A 21565-nucleotide genomic window follows, 5' to 3' on the forward strand; every position below is an offset into this window, starting at 1 on the left:
ATGGAAACCTAGTGGGTAACCTTGGGCAAGACACACTCTCTCACCCTCTGAACAAATCTTGCCAAGAAAACTCCACCGCAACCAGGAAAGCTTTGGCTCAATGTTCTTGGATTGCAACTCACGCAATTCCCCCTTGCCATCAGCCATGCTTGGGGAGTTGCATCGGCCAATCTGTAGGCACCAGAGATGGGAAAACATGCACAATCTGAAATTTGGCCTGTGGAGATTCCCCATCAAGTCTGCGAGCTTTTCCTGTAGCCCCCACATCTCCATTTTCTCTCCAGAGTTATTCTTCTCTTAAATAATTTATGTCCAGACTAGAGATCAGATCAGAGACAATTTAAAGGCACTTGTATTTTAAATACCGTGTTTGTTTTTTAAAAAAGCAGGTACTGAAACATGAAATATTTTCTAAGAGACATACAGGTTGAGTTTCCCTTATCAAGAAATCCAAAATTCCCCCAAATCCAAAATTGTCCACATGGGTGGCTAAGTGACACCATTGTTTTTCCGATTTGTTTCGTGCCCAAAATTACTAAAAAAACCATTGTGTATAAAAGTACCTTCTGGCTATTTATATACGGTGCCTGTGCTATGTGCTTCAAGTCATTTCTGACGTATGGCGACCCTAAGGCAAACCTCCAAAATTGTCCAAATGGGTGGCTAAGTAACACCTTTGCTTTTTTATTTGTTTCATGTACACAATTATTAAATATACTGTGTATAAAACTACCTTCTAGCTACGTGTATAAGGTTTATCTGTGTGTGCACTGTGTGCCTTCAAGTCATTTCTAACTTATGGAGACCCCAAGGCAACCCTGTCATGGGTTTTCTAGGCAAGACGTATTCATAGATTTGCTATTGCCTTCCCCTGAGGCCGAGAGCATGCGACTTGCTCAAGATCGCTCAACGAGTTTCATAGCCAAGTGGAAATCAAACCTTGGTTTGCAGAGTTGCAGTCCAATGTTCAACCACTACGCCATACTGGTTTTCTGTATAAGATGTATACAAAGCAAAAATGAATTCCTTGTTTAGACTTGTGTCTCATTTCCAAGATATCTCATTATATATATGTAGCTATCCCAAAATCTGGAAAAAACACAAAATCCAAAACACTTCTGGTCCCAAGCATTTTGGATAAGGGAGATTCAATCTGTACTCCTGTGTTCAGGACCCTCCATAAGGCAAATGAGCCACCTCAGTGAGCCTAGAAGCTGGAGTTTCCCAAGTGTTCTTTATAGGTCTCAAGTCTTTTAAAACTTAAAAGTTGTCTCTCCAATCTGACCTACAATCTGGACATAAGTGAAGCTGCTCTATGATTGCCCCTGAAAACCCAGAACTCAATCCCATCACTCTGTCAGCCAAGTCTACAGCAAAGCTGGCCTACCGATGGTCAGGTGAATGCTCCAACCTTGGCAGCATAGTGAAGGGGTGCAAATGTTGTCCTCCCTCATTGCTCGGATCGCCCCCACCCTCCCAATAATGGATGCTCCAGAGAAATGTCAGCCTTGCAGAAGTTTTGCAAGTTAACACTAAATGGATGATGTCTCACTGAAACAGGAGGAATAGAGTAAGACATAAAATCCACCATCCACATTCTTTGCTTGTGTTTGTATCAAAATCACCAGATGCCAACATTTATTAGTTTTATGGCCCCAGAAAAAAATTACAATTAAAAAAAACTTCAAATGTGAAAATCCATAGAAAAAAGAAGGGAGGGAGAGGGAGAGAAAGAGAGAAGGTTGTCCCCTTTCAAAGTGAATCAGAACTTCTACTGCTGTTCCAGGTATTGAAAGGAAAGGAAGTGGCTCTGACAACTGCAGCCTTCAAAGTGGAGGTCTGGAAACAAAGAATGATTGAGGCAAGGCTCCAATACAAAACTACGTCTTTCATTACTGAAAAGAAAAGACATTAACTTGAGCAGGAGGAAAAAAGACCATGTGTGCACAAGTTTTTCAAGCCAATCAGATAGAAAAGTTAAGACAGTAATGTACACACATGGTTCCAACCACCAGAAGGTGACAACAATATTTTGGAACAGAACCAAAACGGTGACCCCACCAAGGGAAATGTGACCTCCTCCTTCCATATTCTGTGGCTTGGCTGCAGCTGGACAGCCATCTTGATTTTTGTATGCATTCTCAGGGAGCAAGCAAGAAGAACTGTGGAGGTTTTGTGCTAGCGGTGTGCGACTTCTTCAGTAGCAGAAGGGTGAAACTTGGAGAGCACATGCCTTGATTTTGCCAAGCAAAATGGTATTTCTGGGAGGAGGATTCAACCTGAAAATGAGGTGGCACATTTCTATAGCATAGCATATGCTGAGTAGCTTGACAGTGTGGCAGCTGTTTTGGTGGTGGCAATAGGGTGGATGAGCACAGCCCAAAACTGCAAGCAGAGGGCATATGAGGCTTGCATGTTGCTCACTCCTCTACTAGAGACCTTCTATGCATAGTTAAAGTGTCCGGAGCCTTTGTTTGGTTCTGAAACACACATTCATACAACTGGTGACACTCACTTGGAGTTCAGATGGGATACTTTTGCTTCCTGCCTTGGCAAGCTGGAATATCTGTCAGCTGGAGCAGTTGTGACAGAATCAGCCGCAGAAAGGGCTAGAGGGAATGAGACTGACTTCTGGATCCAATTCAAAACAGAACCGTTTGTTACCAAAACCTAAACATTAATTTGGCCTCCAAACAAGGAAAAGGCTGCATACACACATAATGAAGGACAAATTGCTTGAGGAAAGAATCCCAGAACCTCAGCTGCTGGTTCTTCACATTCATAAATCTCGTATGTGAAAGATTTCCTTCTCTTCAGAGAAGATGGCCTTTCCCCCATCTCCTCCCTTTCTTTCACCTCCTGGAACAGAGATTTCTTTCTCTCATCTCTCTTCACCTTCCACCAACTGGATGCTCCCTCCAAGGCCAGGTGCAGGAATATGAGGCCCTCCAGTTGTTGTAGGGCTGCAAGTTCCAGCAGCCTCAATCAGCATAACCAATCATAAGGAACACTGGGTATTGCAGTTTCAACATGATCTGTAGGGCCACATAATTCAAAACCTGATTTGAGGAAAAATATGCACGGAGAAGAGAAGCCCTTCATTCAAAACCCCTGGCTGTAGAGGAACTGCCTACGGTTGGTGGAAGAATGTGGGAGCAGGGTTGGGAAGGGGGGGAAAAGAGTCCCAAAGTTCAGGATTGGCAGCTGGGCCCCAGCTTTAGTTATGCCTGGGCAGCAGGAAGGCTGCTGCTGTCGGGCAAAACATCCTGGTGGGCTTCAAGGCGAGCAAGGCGGCTCTGCTCTAGGGCAATGGCCTCCGCTGAGTGTTTGCACTTCTCTGAGCCACACTGGCAGGTGAAGTATTTGCTCTTGATATCCCAGAAACGGTCACCGTAGTCAAATCTGCAGGGAGGAAAGAAAGGCTCAGAGTAAGGGGGGTATCACCTTCTGACTATGAGATTAGTCTTCCCCAGCATGGTGCCTGCTGGATATTTTGGACTACCACTCCCATAATCTCTGACTATCTGCCAGATCAGGTAAGGCTGATGGAAATGGAGTCTAAAGAATGTGGAAGGAACTGGATCAGGGAAGGCTGCAATAAGAGATTTCATCTACAGGTTGGACTTTGACCAAAGAATTGGGGGGGACAAACTCCTGCTCACTTAATACAGCATATTAGGGGATCTTCAGCCAAGTAACTCATCTTTAGTTGACCCTCACAGATTTGTATCATTTTATGGGGAAGGAACTGGCAAAACAACCTGAGTATTCTTTGCCTAAGAAAAACCCTACAAAGTTAATGAGATTGCCATAAGTCAATATGTGACTTGAAGGCATACACATCATGCTGTGTTATCTAGAACAGGGCTGGGAGCAACACAGTCCTCCAGATGCTGGATTAAAATTCCCAGCATTTGCTACTACAGACAATGCTTCCCTGGGCTGCTTGGATCTGCAGTCCAAAACATCTTGGAGGGCTTCATGACTCCTTGAATCTACCTAGGAATCATAGTTTAAAAAGCTTTTCCAAACTCTGGTCCTACCATGAGACTGATCCATTCTTATAGTTGGATATATTCTGAAAATACAACACACACCACACACAGTTCTCCTTCTTCCTGTTGATGTTACCAGCTGCATCTTCTCCCTCCATTCCTGTCCCTTCTTTGCATTCATCCCCATTTACCCCAGCACCTCACCCATACCCCACAAATGCTTCCCTTTACTGACCCTAGCTCTTCACCAGTCTGAATGTCCCGGCTGCTGAAGAAGGCAATGCGGGGGAAACGTAAGTCCTGGTGCAGCATGAAGACCCGTACAGGGATGATGTTAGGGTCACACAAGTGGTTGATGAAGCGGCTGACATTGCCATAATAACGTGCATCGATGCAGTATACCTCGCCATCCTTCCAGGGTGGTGATGGTGATGGGGAGAAAAGAGTAAGGCACAGTTAGAACTCAGGCAGCCCGAAACTTTTACTGAGCCATGAAAGCTCAGTGGATGATGTTTTAGTCCGGGGTGGGCAATGCATATGAGCCAGGGGCCAATTTCAAACAATCTCTCTATAAGGAAGACCCATCCTACAGCAAGCCCAAATACCCTGCTTTCCTCTACAATCCCTCTCAAAATGGCAGCTGTAAGTGATGTCACACCACCTCATGTTGTCATTTTGAGATTGACTACAGATGAAAATTGAAATATTATGGGTCATACAGGTTCTGTGGTGGGCTAAATTGCCAAAAACAAACAAACAAACAAACAAACAAAACAAAAAAACAAAAAACCCACCAAACCCACAGTTGTTTAAAAACACTGGAGCCTTTAATATTTTTTTTCTATTTTTTTTTAAATTACATTTTTAATTTTTTTAAAAAAATCGGGGTTGACTGGCCTTTGGGAGATCAACTGGTTTTTTTTTTTTTTTTGGGGGGGGGGGGCTTCAAATTAGGGTGCTTCCTGTCACTTTCCCCTCCCAAGGGACAGCCATTCTCCAAACTGAGGACTGTTTAAGACATGGATTAATTCTCCTTGGATCGACTCTTGACTCCCATCCAGGAATATGAACAACCTCACCTTATTGTCCAAATCGAACAGGTAGGAGTCATCTTCCCTCACATCAGCTTCTGCATCAGAAATAAGTTCCCCTACATACCTGGGGTAGCACAAGCAAGAAAACACACACACACACAGAAGATGAAAGCATAGTTGTTAAAAAATTACTCATCTATGCTACCAAACTACTGAGTGGTATGGCAACAATTCCATCTTGCTCATAAATTATTCTTTGACTAGAACTCATCAACCATTGTACACAGGGCTTACACATCATCCTGAGTTGTGCATCTGGCTGTGCAATGATATATGGCCTATGTTAGCAATTCCACAGCATAGTCATGTTAGAGTTCTGCCTTAAGCAGAACATGAAGTGAGTTGGGAGAGGGCAAGGTGCAGACAACTAATGTCGTATAGTAGTTTGAGCATAGGACTATGACTCTGGAGAACAGGGCTGGAGCCCCACTCAGCCATGGAAAACCATTGGGTGGCCCTGGGCATGTCACACTCTCTCAGCCTCAAACCCCCTCTGAAGAAACTTGCCAAGAAAACCCTGTGATAGGTTCACCTTAGGTTTGCCATAAGTCAGAAATGACTTAAAGCCACAAAACAAAAACCTAAGCCAGCCAACTTTATTGGGCACATGAAACAAAATATCCAATAAACATCTCTCATTATTGGCAGCAAAAATATAAGAGCAAGAAAGTAAATATAATAATTAAAAAGCAAGTAACAACCTGTAATAACTTCCCCTACTGGAATAAAGAATTCTTACAGCTCAAAGCAATTGACTCCCTCTGCAAAAGGGTAGCACCAGCCCTAGAACAGATCTGTTAACTGTTTCCTACTCTCTCAGATACATCTAAAGACTCAGAAAAGGAGACAAAGGCCTGTTACAGACAGGCCAAAATAAAGATGCTTCAAGTCACTTTGGAGGTATGGTATTTCAATGATGCATGCGTCCTAAGAGTCCAAAAGCCGCACCAAAGCCACGTGCCAGTTCTAAGGACTGGAGTGCAGCTTTGGTGCAGCTTTTGGACTCTTAGGACGCATGCATCATTGAAATACCATATCTCCAAAGTGATTCGAAGCAGCTTTATTTTGGCCTGTCTGTAACAGGCCATAGTCTCCCTCTCCCCTATCACCACTCACTCGCATATAAAGGTTCCTTGGGGGATCGTCTGTAGTGCTCGAACACCCCAACCCATTTTCGCAGTGCGGTATAGCTGTAAACGGACCCTGTGGTGAAGGAGAACATAAGGGAACAAAACAGAGAGAGAAAGAAAAAGAGTTAGTTTTAAAAACTGCAAAACTAGAGCTTAGAAAATAAATGCTGAATGGTGAAGATGGGCCTCCAGCTAATGAACAGGATTTTTGGTGTTAATGTATTATATCTGCTACGCCAAAAATCCAGTAACTGATAATAAACATTGCATGATGGTGAATGGATGCATGGATACATATAGATACAGTGGGTCCTCCATATTGGTGAGGGTTGGGTTCCTGACCCCTCTGCGGATACCAAAAACAAGAGACCTCAAGTCCCATTACCACCAATGGACACTGACATTTGTGTGGTTGAGTTAGCGTGGCTGAGTGCATGTGCCACTACTGACAGTAATGGGATGGGGCCCGCAGATGGCTAGCCTGCTGATATGGAGGGCCGATTTGTACATATTATTTATAGGTAATATGATTGATCATGTATAATTGTATTAAGACATATTGTTATAAATACATTGTTAATTTGGGGTGGGAAATAATAAAAGTTTAAAAAGTTTAGGAGTTAGTAGAATTAATTTTTTGGACTACAACTTCTATAATCCCCCCTTCAAAAAACAGAAACAAAAAAAATCCATTCCTGTTAAAGGAACTTTTCTGGTTAAGATCCATTTGTACATCCAGAATCAACTGTTGCAGTTCAGGAGACTATGAAGAACACCCTGTCCCCCTCCCCTCCCCAGAGATGGCAAAAAATGCTCACTTGATGCCGCTCTGCACCACCCGGTTCTTGCAGTTTCTCCAGCATGTGCAGGCCTGGTTACATTCAAAGATCAGTGGTGGCTCAATCTTGTTGAACTCTTGCAGTAAACGTCCATCCTGAAAGTGAAGGAACAAAAAAGAAGCTGTGTTAGCCGTTGAGGAGTTATGGCAAGAGCCGTTTTCTCCCACTTTCCCATATCTGTAATCCCTTATCTGCTATGGAGTGGTACATGGGCCTGACTAACATTTCCTTGTTTGTTTCCAGAGACAGAATCCTGCCTGAAACAAAACAAGTAGTGCTAGCTGCATGTCTCCTAAATGGAATTTTGGTCTGTAGGAAAAGACATCATTTAGAGCAAGGATCTGAGCATTTCCCATATTTAGAGAGTAATTTCTTGTTGATCTGCCACCCGAGAACAGCAGCACTCGTGCCTCAAAATGTGGAAATAATGCAAAGGATTCTGAGGACGTGTTTCAAGGTACTGATTCTCAGTTTCTGTCTTTCAAGGTATTGTAGACCTCAGCTCCTAGAAGAATCACCCAGAACTAAAAGACTCAGAGATTGTAGTAACTGATGTTTCAGATCCCAGGAATTTATTAATGTACCGTATCCATGGAACTGATACCTACGGTTTCACTTACCCATGTCTGAAAAAGCATGTTCTCTCTAGAGATTTTCTAGGTCCTTCAGCGCAATTCTATGGTATGCTTCTGGCAGATGTTGATCATAGAGTCACACTGGAGGACTTAAATATTCCTAGAAATGTGCTCTCTCTTGGAATCTCTAGGTCCTCTAGTACAACTCTATGGTCAACTTCTGCCAGAAGTCATTCATTTCAAAAGGGTTTGCTATTATCTGTAGTTTTGCATTTCTACAGTAAGTCCAGAAATATATCCTGCATGGATATGGGGGTCGTGCTATATTTATATATTTGATGTGCATCTCCCCCATTAGGATCCCAGAACACCTAGCAACATGCATAAAAGTGCACTCCATTTTTTTCTTTTTTGTCCTTGTTGCTGCCTGCTCACATGGTGAAAGAAGGGGAGTATTTAACAAGAGCAAGGAAGATAAGCTGTGTGATAGGAGGGGCTCTGGAGTTTGGCACAAGGTCTTCCTGGTGTGGTATGAGCTTTTTCAGATGTCTGAGGAGGCCAACTCTCTCTCTCTTTCATGGATTCTCTGTGTGTCACCTCCCTGAAATAGCCCAAGAACAGATGAAATAAAGGCAGTGAAATTAAGGAATCCAATTTTGGGGGCAGCTCTTCCCCACCTAGAGGATACTGGGAAATGTTGCCCAAAAAGTATCTTTCCAAAGCTTTTACCCCCATGAATTTCTTGCATTATCTCTAGTTAATACCTAGACTTCTCTCTGTTGACTAATTTCTTGCCAAATAATAAGTCACCCATGCCCCAGCCCCAACCTGAGCACTCACCTTGTCATACCAGCAGCGGATGCTCAGCTGCCCACACAGACAGTTACTAGAGGAACAGTCGTCCTGACATGTACAATGCTGGGAAGTGCCAAAAGAAGAGATGTAAGACAAAAGTGACACCTGAGGTATAATGGTGAGGACATACAAGACAGCCTTCTCAGTGGATGTCTCCACCCTGTGGCACTCCTTTCCAGAGGATGCTAGGCTAGCTCTCTCCTTCCCCTTGTTCCACTGGCAGGCAAAGATAGCTTGAGAGCTGTATTTGAGCCAGTTTTGTTTTGAAAAAACCTTTATCTTCAAAACTTTCAAAATCAAGAGAGGGCATTATTTTCTCATTCATAGCTCAAATCTATTTTCAGAAGTAACTTATGGTGTTCCCTTTATTTTGCCTTGAAAAATCATGCTCATCAGAAGGATAAAGCTCATGCAAGTACCTGCAGATGGGTGATGTTCCGGTCGATGTTCATGGTGGAAGTTTCACAGTTTTCAGAGATGTATTTGTAATCTTCCGGACATGGCTCGTCATCTATGGCATTGACACAGGGGATAGGCACATTTTCATAGCCACGGGCCACATCCCTGCAAAAAGATGGCAGAAATGGTGACTGGAGTTGTAGCTGTTTTTAAAATTTGCATCACAGTTGAGCCAGTTTGGTGCTGGCATCATGTAAGACTAGGTTAAATTGGTTTTTCAAATTATTATTTTATTTTTGCTCATAGCTGTTTTATTATTTGTAAGCCACAGCAAATATGTTTTCATTGCCTAAAGAAAGAAGATGGTAGTGCACATACTGATAACCTCAAAGCTGGACTTTTGCAATGTACAGTACTCTACATTGGGCTACCTTTGTACCAAATCAGGAAACTCCAAATGGTTCAGAATATAGCAGCCAGATTACGAGTACACCCAAGAGTAATTATATTATACCAACCGTAAAGTCACTCCACTGGCTGCCAACTAGTTTCCAAACAAAGTAGAAAGTTTAAAGCCCTATACGGTTTGGGTCCAGGCTGCCTACAGGATTGTCTCCAGCCATATAATCTGTCCTGTACACTCAAGTCCTCTGGGAAATGTTTGCTCCAACCAGACAAGACAAGACTGGCAACGGTTTCCCAGAGGACTATTTTGTCTGCTGCCCCCTGACTGTGGATTGACCAGCTGGAAGCAATGTGCTGACTGCATTTAAAACAGCATCAAATATATATCCCTTCCGGTAGGTCTACCCAGTCAATTTTAAATCATGATTCTTTAATTTGCGTATGTACTCTTATGAGTGTATTTTAATGGTTTTATAGTATTGTATTTTAACTGTAGGTTTATGTGTTTTTACTTGTGTTTTGTATTTTAATATGCTGTACCAGTGTGGCGTTGTGGTTTGAGCACTATACTACAACTCTGTACTACAACTGTACTACAACCAAGAGGAGAGAGCAGTTTTGTTTTCTGCTGCCCCACAGTAAGGGCTGTTCAACAATGAAACCAACTACCTAAAAAAAGTGATGGAGTTTCTTTGTCTGGACATCTTCAAAAAAGATACTGGTCATCTAGCTACTGGGGATACTTTAACTTGAGTTCCTGCACTGAGCAAGGGGGTTTAGACTTGATAGCCTATGGGTTCCTTCCAGCTCTATGAGCAATAGCTTCAAACTACAGGAAAAGAGATTCCAACTAAACATTAGTAATAATTTCCTGGCAGTAGGAACTGTTTGACAGTGGAATTCCCTTGGAAAGTGGTGAAGTCTCCTTCCTTAGAGGTTTTTGAACAGAGGCTGGAAGGCCATCCGTTGGGAGCGCTTTATTTTATGTCTTCCTGCCTGGCAGGGGATTGGACTGGATGGCCTCTGGGGTCTCTTCTCGCTCTATGATTCTGCTATGATTATTTGATTTGATGAAATTAAGCAATACTGTTTCCCTGCTCCCCCCAACTTTTCACACAAAATAGCTGAAATCTGAATTGTTCTGTGTTATGAGGAAGGAGCCTATAATTCTGAGGAGAAGATAGATTTTTGAAATGAATTTGACTCCTCTCAACCCAGCAGGTGACTCAAGAACAGAGATGCAGACACAGCCTTATCAAGCAGGAGGTATCAAAAACAAGCATGTGCCCAACATTCCTTCCCTTCTGCCCAGCTCACTCACATACAATCCAGAAGCCCACTGGCACTGCCCACCTGCTAATGATGCGTTCTGTGCGGATGGAGCGGTTAAGGATCCCCTGACGGATCTTGCGGTTAAGCTGCAGGGCAAACCACACCTCCGAGTTCTCCAGGGTCAGGTCCAGAGGTGAATCTCCTTCCTTGTTGCGCATCTCAGTGTCCGCACCCCGTGAGAGGAACAGACTGTGGGAAGGTGGAAGAGGGTTACAGCAAAAGTGTCAGAACATCCAAACTAATCTTGTCCTACTTCACAATAGGAAGAGGCCCAATATCTTACAGGACACATTCGTGGTAGCTCTCCCGCGCTGCTATGTGCAAAGGCGTGTCTCCATGGAAGTTGACAGCATGGAGGTCACACTGGGCATTCAGCAGAACTTCAGCGATTTCAGCACTGCCTGTGAAAGAGGCCCAGTGCAAACAAATGTTCTCTTCCTGTTTGGGAGAAGTCAAAGGGGTTAAAGCGAGGGTGCGCAACTTCAGCAAGCCTCAGACTTCCCAACTGTGTCACAAAACACTGAAAAATCAAATCTGGAAGAGAATGGGAACCACTATTAGCTTCAAATCCAGTTACTGCATCTTCAGAGGCTGATTGCCCAAAATAGGGAGCACCAGAATCCACATGCATTATGCTCCTCCTTATTTAAATTAAAAATAAAATAAAACAAGAACAAAACTGTTTTCCAGGCAACAGTGGGGAGGGTCTTTAGGGGATGTAAAAATGGAAGGGCTACATGCAGCCTTTATGTTGTCAGCCCTTGAGTTAAAGGAAGAGGACAGTGAGTCAACATATCCCAGGAGACCAAACATCCATGCATTTTTACATAATGACTCCGTTAGTTTAGTAGAGAGCCAGCTTGCTACAGTTGTCTGAGCTTTGGACTACAACTCTGGAGACCAGGGTTCATATCCCCATTTGGCCATGGAAACCCACTGGGTGACCTTGGCCAAGTCACACTCTCTCAGCCTCAGAGGAAGGCAAAAGCAAAACCCTCCACCCCAGTTAAGAAATCCTGCCAAGAAAACACAGTGATAGATTTACCTTAGGGTCATTGTAAACTGGAAATATCTTGAAGGCACACATTTCTTGCAACATCTGATTTGGGTTTTGTGAGTAGGGCAGGACCTTCTTTCTGGTGGCACTAAATCTATAGGGCTAAGGCTAGTAAGACCACAATTCTGCAGTTTTTCAGGGGAAGACATCCCACTGAGAGCAATGAGACTTGTTTTTTAAGTAGTTCTGACTCAAAAAGCATGGAGGTTTTTTCTACACTGAGTTTTTATATACAGTGGATCCTTGTTATTCGCCGGGGTTAGGTTCCAAGATCCCCCATGTATAACAAAATCTGTTGATGCTCAAGTCCCATTAACTATGACATAGTAAAATAGTGTCCCTTATAAAAAATGGAAAATCGAGGTTTGATACTTAAAATTTATACTTTTTTTGAGCATTTTCAAACTGTGGATGCTTGAATCTGTGTATAATCAATCTGTGTATAAGAAGGGCGGACTGTATATGGATTCATGAAGTTCACACTGAGAGCAGTGAGACTTGTTTTTTAAGTAGTTCTGACTCAAAAAGTATGGTGTTTTTTTCTACACTGAGGTTTTATATACAGTACATGGATTCATGAAGTTAATTCATTTCAGCCACTGATTAAAATTCAAGAACTGGCCTGATGTAGAGTAAACCAAGGAGGCATGTTGCTGAATAGCTGCAAGTGGGGGAATCACACTTAAGCACTCCCCTATATGAAGTTGTCCTAAGCAGACAGAAAACTAACAGAGAACAGAAACAGGCATGCTAGAACTTTTATAGTGCTATTTTTCTATTTGGGAGCCAGTGTGGTATATTATTGTTTCCCAACTGTGGATTCTGCTTACCGAACAAAATTATGGCTACCTTTGTTTATTCTTTTTCATCACCTGAGGTTAATATTCATTTGCTTCTGAGATGAGGAATACATAAAGTTGCACTCAATGGATCTGTGTACTCCTTTCACATAGCAATATGCCCACCTCCATCTGCAATTATGATTGTTGGACTGGGATTCCAAAGACCAGATCTGAATTCCCACTCAGTCAAGAAATCCACTGGGTGATCTTGGGCAAGTCCCACTTTCTCAGCTCCAGTGGCAAATCATCTCTGAACCTGTTTATTGTTATTGCCTTGTATTATCCCCTGTGCTGTAAGACGCCTGGATTCCCAGTGATTGGGCGGCATATAAATAAATCCTATTATTATGAACAAATCTTGCCAAAAAACCCATATTAAGTTCACCTTGGGATCACTGTAATTCATTGTCAGAAATTAACTTAAAGCACACAGTGACAACAACTTCTCTTTTTGCAAAGTTCTTGGCTTTTCATTTTGTTCAATTCAGCAATGTGGCTCCCTGCTGTCTAAAATGGTACATCCATTCAGAATGTTTACTAGAATTTATAGCACTTTAATGTTACTTTAACTGCATTGGTGCGACTCCAGAAACCCTGGGATTTGTAGTATAATGAAGGACTTGGCATTCTCTGCTCTAGGAACAGGACTCCTCTGGACTACAGCACTAGAGCCCTTTCTAAGGGAGTTTTAAGCACCTCAATGAAAGGAAAGTTGAAGTTGAAGTGATACCATACCTAGTACAGATATAGGCAATGTAACCACATTTGGCTGCACATGCAGACCAAGCCTGAGATTTCTTTCCTCAAAGAAGAGTTCCAGTTACCAAGAATGATCCCCACCCAGTTCTCTTTTGTACCAAATCTGCAAGCCTGGAGCTCATCCAGCATGGAAACCAAGGGATCTCAAACTCACATACATTGTCAGTCAGGGTGACGTCGGCTCCACGGGTGAGCAACATGCGGATCACCTCAATGTGCTTATGCTCAGCAGCCCAGATAATAGGGGTCCAACCTCCACTATCCTAAAATGAAAAGGAGGAAAGACCACATTTGTGTGATGGGTTAGCACAAGAACAGTGTGATGAAGGGGCCTTAAAATAACAAGCCACAAGCGACACAGCTACCTGCAGTTAGTTTTTCTTTCATAACAAAGGCACAACATGAAGAATGGGTATAGTTGTTACACTTTTTAATTTCCCCCCTCAAAGTTAACCGGAATTTTTAGAGAAATGGTGAGAAGAATTTTGCAGGTTTAAGGTATTCTGTCATTAACTCTAAGGTTTTGGGGGTTTTAAAAACAAAAACAGCATCAAAAAATTAAAAGAAAAAAAAATAAACAAGCATTACACTGGCAGCTGGTGGCTTCCAAGTCAGAGAAGTAATGAATCTACTCTGGGTTTCTGTCTGAACTGTAAAGAAACTATCAAAGGTACTGAAATCTATCTCCCAAATAGATTCAACTGTAGACAGTTCCTACAGTTTGGACCAAAACTCAAGAAGAGATTCATCACACTACTGACACTGGAGCCACTGGCAGTACAGTGAGTTACTTTTCAAATGTTGAAATGATTAATGGTAATGGCTTACTTTTTAAACACTACTCTGAATTACAGGACTGGAATACTTTCCTATTAGGGACCTGCAAAAAAACTTAATTGGGGATGGGGTGAGGTCTGTAGCCCAACTTTCCACATTTCAGGGAAAGGTGATCAAGATGGTAAAAGGCCCTGGAAATCAAGCCCCGTGATGAATGTAGAGGAGTTGAAAATGTTTAATTTGGAGAAAAGAAGACTGAGAGGTGACATGACAGCCAACTTTAAATATCTGAAGGGATGTCATGGAAAAGATGAAATGAACTTGTTTTCTGCTGCTCCAGGGACTAGGATGATAAATAATGGATTTTAATTATAAAAGATTTCGTCTAAACCAGTGGTTCCCAACCTTCCTAATGCCGCGACCCTTTAATACAGTTTTTGTCATGTTGTGGTGACCCAAACCCATGAAATTATTCTCATTGCTACTTCATAACTGTAATTAAATAGGTGTTTTCCAATAGCTTTAGGCGACCCCCAAAGGGGTCCTGACCCACAGGTTGGGAACCACTGGTCTAAACATTAAAGAAGAAATTCCTGACAGGAGCCCTGGTGGCTCAGTGGTTAAATGCCTGTACTGCAGCCACTCACTCACAAACCATAAGGTTGCGAGTTCAATACCAGCAAAAGGGCTCAAGCTCAGGCTTGCATCCTTTCGAGGTCACTAAAATGAGTACCCAGATAGTTGGAGGCAATTAGCTTACATTTTGTAAACAGCTTAGGGAGTGCTTACGTGCAATGATAAGTGGTATAGAAATGTACTTGCTATTGCTATTACTAAGGGTTGTTTGACAGAGAACGAGGGTATCTCAGAAGTTGGTGGACTCCCCTTTGTTGGGAGTTTATAAGCAATGTTGGATGGTTGCCTCTCGAGAATACTTTACCTGTGGATTCCTTCAGTGGCAAGGGGCTGGAGTAGATGGCCCTTCCAATTCTGTGGGATTCCTCCTAATTCTGTGCTTCTATGAGTCTTGCCAAAGTCTGGGTAAAGTGCCATACTGGAGCATGCTGTAGAGCATGGCACTATATACAAAAGTGCCATATACAAAAGATTCTATAATAGATGCTTATGGTCTCTGTCAATTTTACAGTGCTATGGAATAGACAAAACCCAGTTCTAACCCTTCCCAAATCCTCACTTGCCTGGGCATTGACGTCCACCTGTCCTGTGGACAGCAACAGGCTGACCATTTCAACGTTTCCATTCTTAGCAGCATGATGCAGGCAGGTAGATCCATCGTCCTCCTTTGGTAGAACCATGGAAAAAGTTAAAAATCAAGTATTTTATATGTGTGAGGCAGGCATCTTGTAGTCCCACCTCATAGTTCAGTCTTTCATAGACTTCCTCCTCTCATATTACATCTAATCTGACTATGGATAAGAAAGTCTCACCTTTATTTTCCCTCACATTCAAACGTCAATTTCTCCCCCTCCTCCGATGAAGAAATGTGTTAATTTTGGTAATTCTTGTCAAACATGAACAGAAATGAAATTCTTTTCAATTTCCCTTGGTCAAATTCAAAAGATAGAGCTATTCCCCAGCAGAACAAAACTACGCTGTACTTGCTTATTCTGTAAAAGGTTAATGTTGAGAAGCCTCTCAGAAGGAAAAGAGGTGGCAACTCTCATTCATCACCACACAATGATTGAATATATAAGGCTTCACAGGAAGATATTTTAGTTAAGAACCCTGCCTGGATGGGAATATCTCAGTTTCCATCAAATTCAGGTTTGTTTTGTTTTTTAAAAAGATGGCTAATATTTGCCACTGGCTACTTACTTATGTCAGTATAATTTACATCTCACCACCTAATTCTCCCCAAGCCCACCTTAACAACCAGTAGCTGTATTGTGCAAATGGGGTATGTTCAGCTGCTGACTTTGATGCAAGGATGATTACATTTCCAGTCCTCACCCACCAGTGAGTAAGGCTGCAATAAGGAAATTTTTACCAGGGATCCTGCTTATGATTATCACAGCCCCACTCACTGCTAAGAGGGGACTAGAAATGCCATCCTCCATTTGCCCTAGGGCAGAAGCCAAATAGACCTCTTGTTTCTGATGCAGCTGCTGGCTGTTAAAGTGGCTTGGGAAGCATTTATGTCATCTTACAATTTGGCTATTTGGTCTTACTGAATGCAGAACAGTTATGGATCCTCTAGGTTACAAATCCATAACTGCAATACAGAATGCCAGCCAGTAATCTTAAATTCTTTCCATTCTGAATATAAAGAAATGTGTGAATGTGTAATTCCATAGTAAAAATCTCACCCAGATCTAGGCCTAACACATCCTTTTCAACTGCATGCCTGGGATCATTTTAATTTACCATGTCTGGAGGTGGTGGGATTAAGCAGCTACAGCAGCTATGTTTTAACCTCTCTTTTATTTGCTGTTTTCTTTCTCTGTTGTGAATTTTAAGAAGATGAATTATTTACTACAAGTTGATTATCTTTTATGTGAAATGCTTGAAATAGTAGTGTTTCAGATTTTGGAATATTTGCATATATATAATAAGATATGGATCCAAGGTAGCCCTGGAATACAACCAGAAAAACCTGGTATCTGACACCCTGCAGAGGTTTCTAAACTGATCTGTTGCTTCCCTTCACAGAGATATACTTATACCTCATAACTTTTCAAGACAGTGAGAAATTGCTATCTTCTAACTTATGCTACCAAGCTAAGCCACTCCAGCTCAACATTAGGAAGAACTTCCTGAAAGAAGAGCTGTTCGACAGTGGAATATATTCCCTGGGAAAATAGTATAGTCTCCTTCTTTTGAGGTTTTTAAAGAAAGGCTAGTTGGCCATCTGTTGGGGGTGCTTTGAGTGTGTGTTCACGCATGGCAGGGGATTGGACTGGATGACCCTTGTGGTCTCTTTCAACTCTATGATTCTATGACAATTATCTTCAGGCTATGTGTATAACATGTATATAAAGCATAAATGAATTTCATGTTTAAACGGGTCCCACCTCCAAGATTACTCATTATGTATATGTAGACATTCCAAAATCTGGGGGGGGATCCAAAATCCAAAACACTTTTAGTCCCAAGCATTTTGGAAGAGGAAGACTTAACATGTTCTAGTTTCACAACTCCTCAACATACCTAAATAACTCTTTAAGAACTGACACGATCTAACCTCACTTGCAGCCCCATCCAGCGAAATATCCCATCATAAAAAGCAGTTTCTCTTTGCCTAACCTTTGTGTATACGCAACCGCCCCTTTTGATTAAGTATCGTGCCAACTCTACGTGATTGTTTGCAACAGCCTCCATCAGAGGTGTCCGCCGTAATTTGTCCACTGTGTTTATATTGGCACCAGCCTGCAATAGGATAAAAGAGGAGAGTAAAATATGTAAAACATGTAAAAAAATGAAACTGCTATTGCTAAAACAGACCACAATGCAAGACTATACAATCACTCATCCACCAAACCTCTCAGTCCTCACACTTTTGTTAAAAGGTTTGTCCCACTCAACTGCAGCTTGGGCTGCCAGTGCCTGGCTCAGAAACAGCATGCATACTTACTTAGCCTTTGAAACAACTGGTGGTTAAGACTACGGGGTTATTTTGACTTTCACTTACATGCAGAGGTCCACAAACCACAGCTCATGAAAAAATCCAGGCTCTATTCTCTGACCCTATTCCATCCTTGTCCTCAGATGGAACTGGTTGCAACATAGTGATGAAGAAATGAGATAAGTACAGGATGACTCAGGGCACAGAGTCAATTGCCAATTGTCTTAAGTCAAAAACAAGTCACTTCAATGACTTGCCTTGGCAATAAATGACACACTGACCCAACTCACAAGTTGTGTATTTTTAGTAACCAACTTGCTGGCATCATTCACTTCAAGCTGCAGGCAAGACCTGCCTTCAGAGTGTGGGGCATGTTTCTCAGAGGGGAACAACAAATGCATTAGGCAACAGGCTTGAGACAGAGGGATCCTTCTAAGGAAGCGATTCCCAACCTTTTCTAGGCTTCACGACTCTAGGAAATATTTGGTTAATGTTCACACCCCTATAAAACTAGTATCACATTTGAAGATAGACATTTCATTTCTAATTTTTAAACTGCAAATTGAACCACATACAATACTGTGGGTGAACAAATTGAACTTTAAAAAAAAGCGATTAACTTAAGTGTATAAAAATGTCAATCTAAATTGAGCAATTAGACTCTAATTCATTCAGAAAAAAAGTGTAAACTACAGTAAATTGTAAAATTATCTCCTTTTCATTAAACAATGAGACTACTATCTATGCAACACAACCACTTACTACTACTTCTCAAGGCACACAAGGAGATGGCTGAATGATGACTTGTGACTCACCACTCAAGGACACAAACCACTTTTTGTCGCACCTGCTAGGGGTGCAAACATCCCAGGCTGGGAATCCCTGTTCTAAAGCTTTTAAAAAGTTTTAGATTAGAAGGTTTCCCCAATGCGCAGTGGGCACAGACAGCCAAGTAGGCCTCAAGCACATCTCAAGCCCATTGCCTAACACATTTCCTGTTCCCTTCCAAGAAACCCACCCCAACTCTTCTTTTTTCTGTTGAAGTTGGCTCCTAAACTTGACACTCAACTTGAGATTTAACTTGAAAGTATCTTGCAAGGACATGAAACTCAACTTGAGACTTAAAGGTACAGACTTGAGACTTGGGAGTAAAGAGCTGAATGCATCACTGCCAATTGGAATCCCACAGCGTTGCATGTTACAAGTACAAATCACCATTTGAGTTATTAAACATCAAAGCTTCTAACACAAGAGCTAAAACAGAACAATGGGAGCTGATTAAAGACAACCAAGCAATGCCCTTATTTTACAGATGGTGGATGCTGAAGCTGAAAGAGAAGTGGTTGATGAGAAGGCCTGCCAAAACAGATAAGACCACAGCACTAAGGGTAAAAAAACTTGAAGTTTCAGAAATCAAAAACTACCACAAACCAGAAACCCTTGCAGATCTACTCTGAATCCTATTCTACGTTGTGTCCCTGCTGTAGACAGTAATAAAGAAAAAGAACAAAATGTTGGTGCTGACTGGAAAGGATGGTGAGCAACAGAGACCTCCCTTCCCGACAGACCTAACCCACCTGTAGCAAAACATGGCAAATTTCCAAAAAACCCTTTTGTGCTGCAGCATGCAATGGGAAGCGCTTGCTCTGTTGTTCAGTCTGGAAATTGGGATCCAAGCTATCCACCGGAAAGGAAGGGCAGATGTCTGGGAATCAGGAAGGAAAGAGAGAAATTTAAAAACCAAGGTATGATAGGAGAGGAAAGTCAAGCATAATAATAATAATAATAATAATAATAATAATAATAATAATAATAGTGGGATAAGAACTCTATGGCTGTTGCAGATGCAGAATTGTTGCAGTTTGACATCACTTTAACTGTCATGGCTCCATCCTATGGAATCCTGGGATCTGTAGTTTGTTGTGGCACTAGAGCTCTCTAATAGCGAAAACAAAATATAGCCGCCCCGCCCCAACTGCAGGCTTGAGCATCCACGAATGGCCCCGCCCCATTCATCCCAATGGCAGTGTTTCCATGCACCTGTAAAACCAATGGGACAATGTTATGAGGTTTTTGGCATCCGCATGGGTGTAGCGGGGGCGGAACCCTTGTGGTTATGAAATGCCAACTGTATCTCACAAGGCTATAAAGCCCAGAATTCCATAGCATTGAGACATGGCAGTTAAAGCAGTGTCAAACTGCAGGCTGCATCCTCATTGAAAGCCTGTATTCCTCCTCCCCCTTTTTACACTGAAAGCAATCTATTTCCACCACTATCCCCATCAATATGGTGACCCTTAAAAAAACTTACACAACATTAGCACCACTTTCTGGAGTTCCCCTTGTTTAACTGAGAGATAGAGTTGACGGGGGTGGAATCGCAACTTCTTGCGCCTGTCGGGAAGAGAAAAAGAAAGAGATCACAAGACAGATGTGTTTCACTTCAAGTTAAGCAAATGTGAATTTGGAGCAGAAAACTCCCCATAAAAGCGAAAGACAGGACAGAAAAGATATTTCAAAATCTCAAGGAAAAACAGCTGTGTGATGTTTATTCAGATGGACTGGGAAAAGGACTTTCAATTTGGTTATTTATTTATTTATGGTATTTATACACTGCCCTTCAGCCCTAAAGGCTCTTTGTTGTTAAACCTAATACGGTCAGCCCTCTATATCCACAGATTCTACATTCATGGATTCAGCCAACCACATATTGAAAATATTACCATTTTTTTCTCCAAAATGCAAGTTCTGATTTTTCTATTTTATAGAAGAAATACCATTTTACTATGTTGTTGTATATAATGGGAACAGAACATCCTTGGAGTCAGGTATTCATGGGAGGGGGGTGTTCTGGATCCAAATCCCAGTGGATACCAAGCACCCAAGAAATAATAAACAGCTATTGAAATAACATGTGCCAAACCAAATCATTCATCCCAACTAGGGTAGGCTCAATGAACAAAGGGATTTAAGCAAATGTTGACATAAGATTGATTTATTCAACAGGTTTGCTCTAATTGGGACTATAATAGTTGATTTAACTCTAAGAATAAAAATAGCTTGATAGCAAAAGTGGAGAGGGGGCAAAATCCAATAGTACTTACCGCTCAGACTCCTGCACTACCAAGGCACGCTCCAGTTGTTCCCGCCCTGGTCCTGGCGGCAGACCTTGAGTAGAGAGGACGGCTCCATTTGGCAGGGGCAGACGTGGCCCTGCGCTATCAATTCCTGGGCCACCAAGACCTGCCGTATCATCCGGTGGGTTCTCTACACTTGAACCCCCTCGCATTCGGGCACTGAAGAAAGAAGACACAAAGCTAATGTCTTAATGCTTTGGCATCTGCAAATAGCCTGTCTTGCTATCTCTGAACCCAAACTGTTCTGAAGGCATGACTAATTATTTTATACACAGATAAATGTATATAGGTATATATGTGGCCCCAGGCATACTAATGAACATTACAGATGCCATCATTCCAGCCTTTTTATCAATCACTTTAGAGCGGTTTTCTTGGTCCTTTAATCCCCCTTACTGCCAGTGTAATTTAAAGCAAGGGCGGATAACTAGGGAGCCATATTAATTCCATAGGAAAAGCTCCCCACTACACCCTCCTAAAAACTGTGCCCCAAAATATCTTCTAGGGTTACAGGGAGTATTTTCACTATATTTTTAGGCCGAGGAGAGGCTTTATAACAATGAGAAGTTACCAGAAGCCACTTTTTTTCTTTCTTTTTTTTAAAGCTACTCTTAGGCGTGAAATGGCACAGAAATGTGTCAAATTCTCCACTACCACATCTCCAGAATGCCTTTGAAGATTTCCCCCCCAAATGAGGGTTTTTTCCCCAAAAAAATATTTGAACCTGGGGGCATCCTCCTAGCCCCAAAACAGCCATGGGGCTACATATGTACTGCAGGTAGCAAC

At 42.1% G+C, this 21565-nt stretch overlaps 1 protein-coding gene across 1 annotated transcript in view; it reads right to left on the reverse strand.

Annotated features, from left to right (window-relative positions):
- Positions 1-1604: 1604 nt before the first annotated feature.
- Positions 1605-21565, reverse strand: part of EHMT2 (euchromatic histone lysine methyltransferase 2) — a 72547-nt gene continuing 52586 nt past the window's right edge. The window contains exons 14-28 of the mRNA XM_042449104.1: positions 20747-20938; positions 19954-20036; positions 19220-19347; positions 17324-17446; positions 15259-15360; positions 13441-13545; positions 10908-11062; positions 10646-10813; positions 8908-9052; positions 8474-8551; positions 7038-7153; positions 6206-6292; positions 5075-5153; positions 4231-4406; positions 1605-3402 (exon numbers count right to left, since the gene is read on the reverse strand). Of these exons, the coding sequence (XP_042305038.1) occupies positions 3222-3402; positions 4231-4406; positions 5075-5153; positions 6206-6292; positions 7038-7153; positions 8474-8551; positions 8908-9052; positions 10646-10813; positions 10908-11062; positions 13441-13545; positions 15259-15360; positions 17324-17446; positions 19220-19347; positions 19954-20036; positions 20747-20938 (1918 nt within the window). The 3' untranslated portion in view covers positions 1605-3221. The remainder of the gene's footprint in view (positions 3403-4230; positions 4407-5074; positions 5154-6205; positions 6293-7037; positions 7154-8473; positions 8552-8907; positions 9053-10645; positions 10814-10907; positions 11063-13440; positions 13546-15258; positions 15361-17323; positions 17447-19219; positions 19348-19953; positions 20037-20746; positions 20939-21565) is intronic.

This window comes from Sceloporus undulatus, chromosome 2 (assembly GCF_019175285.1).
Source record: "Sceloporus undulatus isolate JIND9_A2432 ecotype Alabama chromosome 2, SceUnd_v1.1, whole genome shotgun sequence".
NCBI classification, from domain to species: domain Eukaryota; kingdom Metazoa; phylum Chordata; class Lepidosauria; order Squamata; family Phrynosomatidae; genus Sceloporus; species Sceloporus undulatus.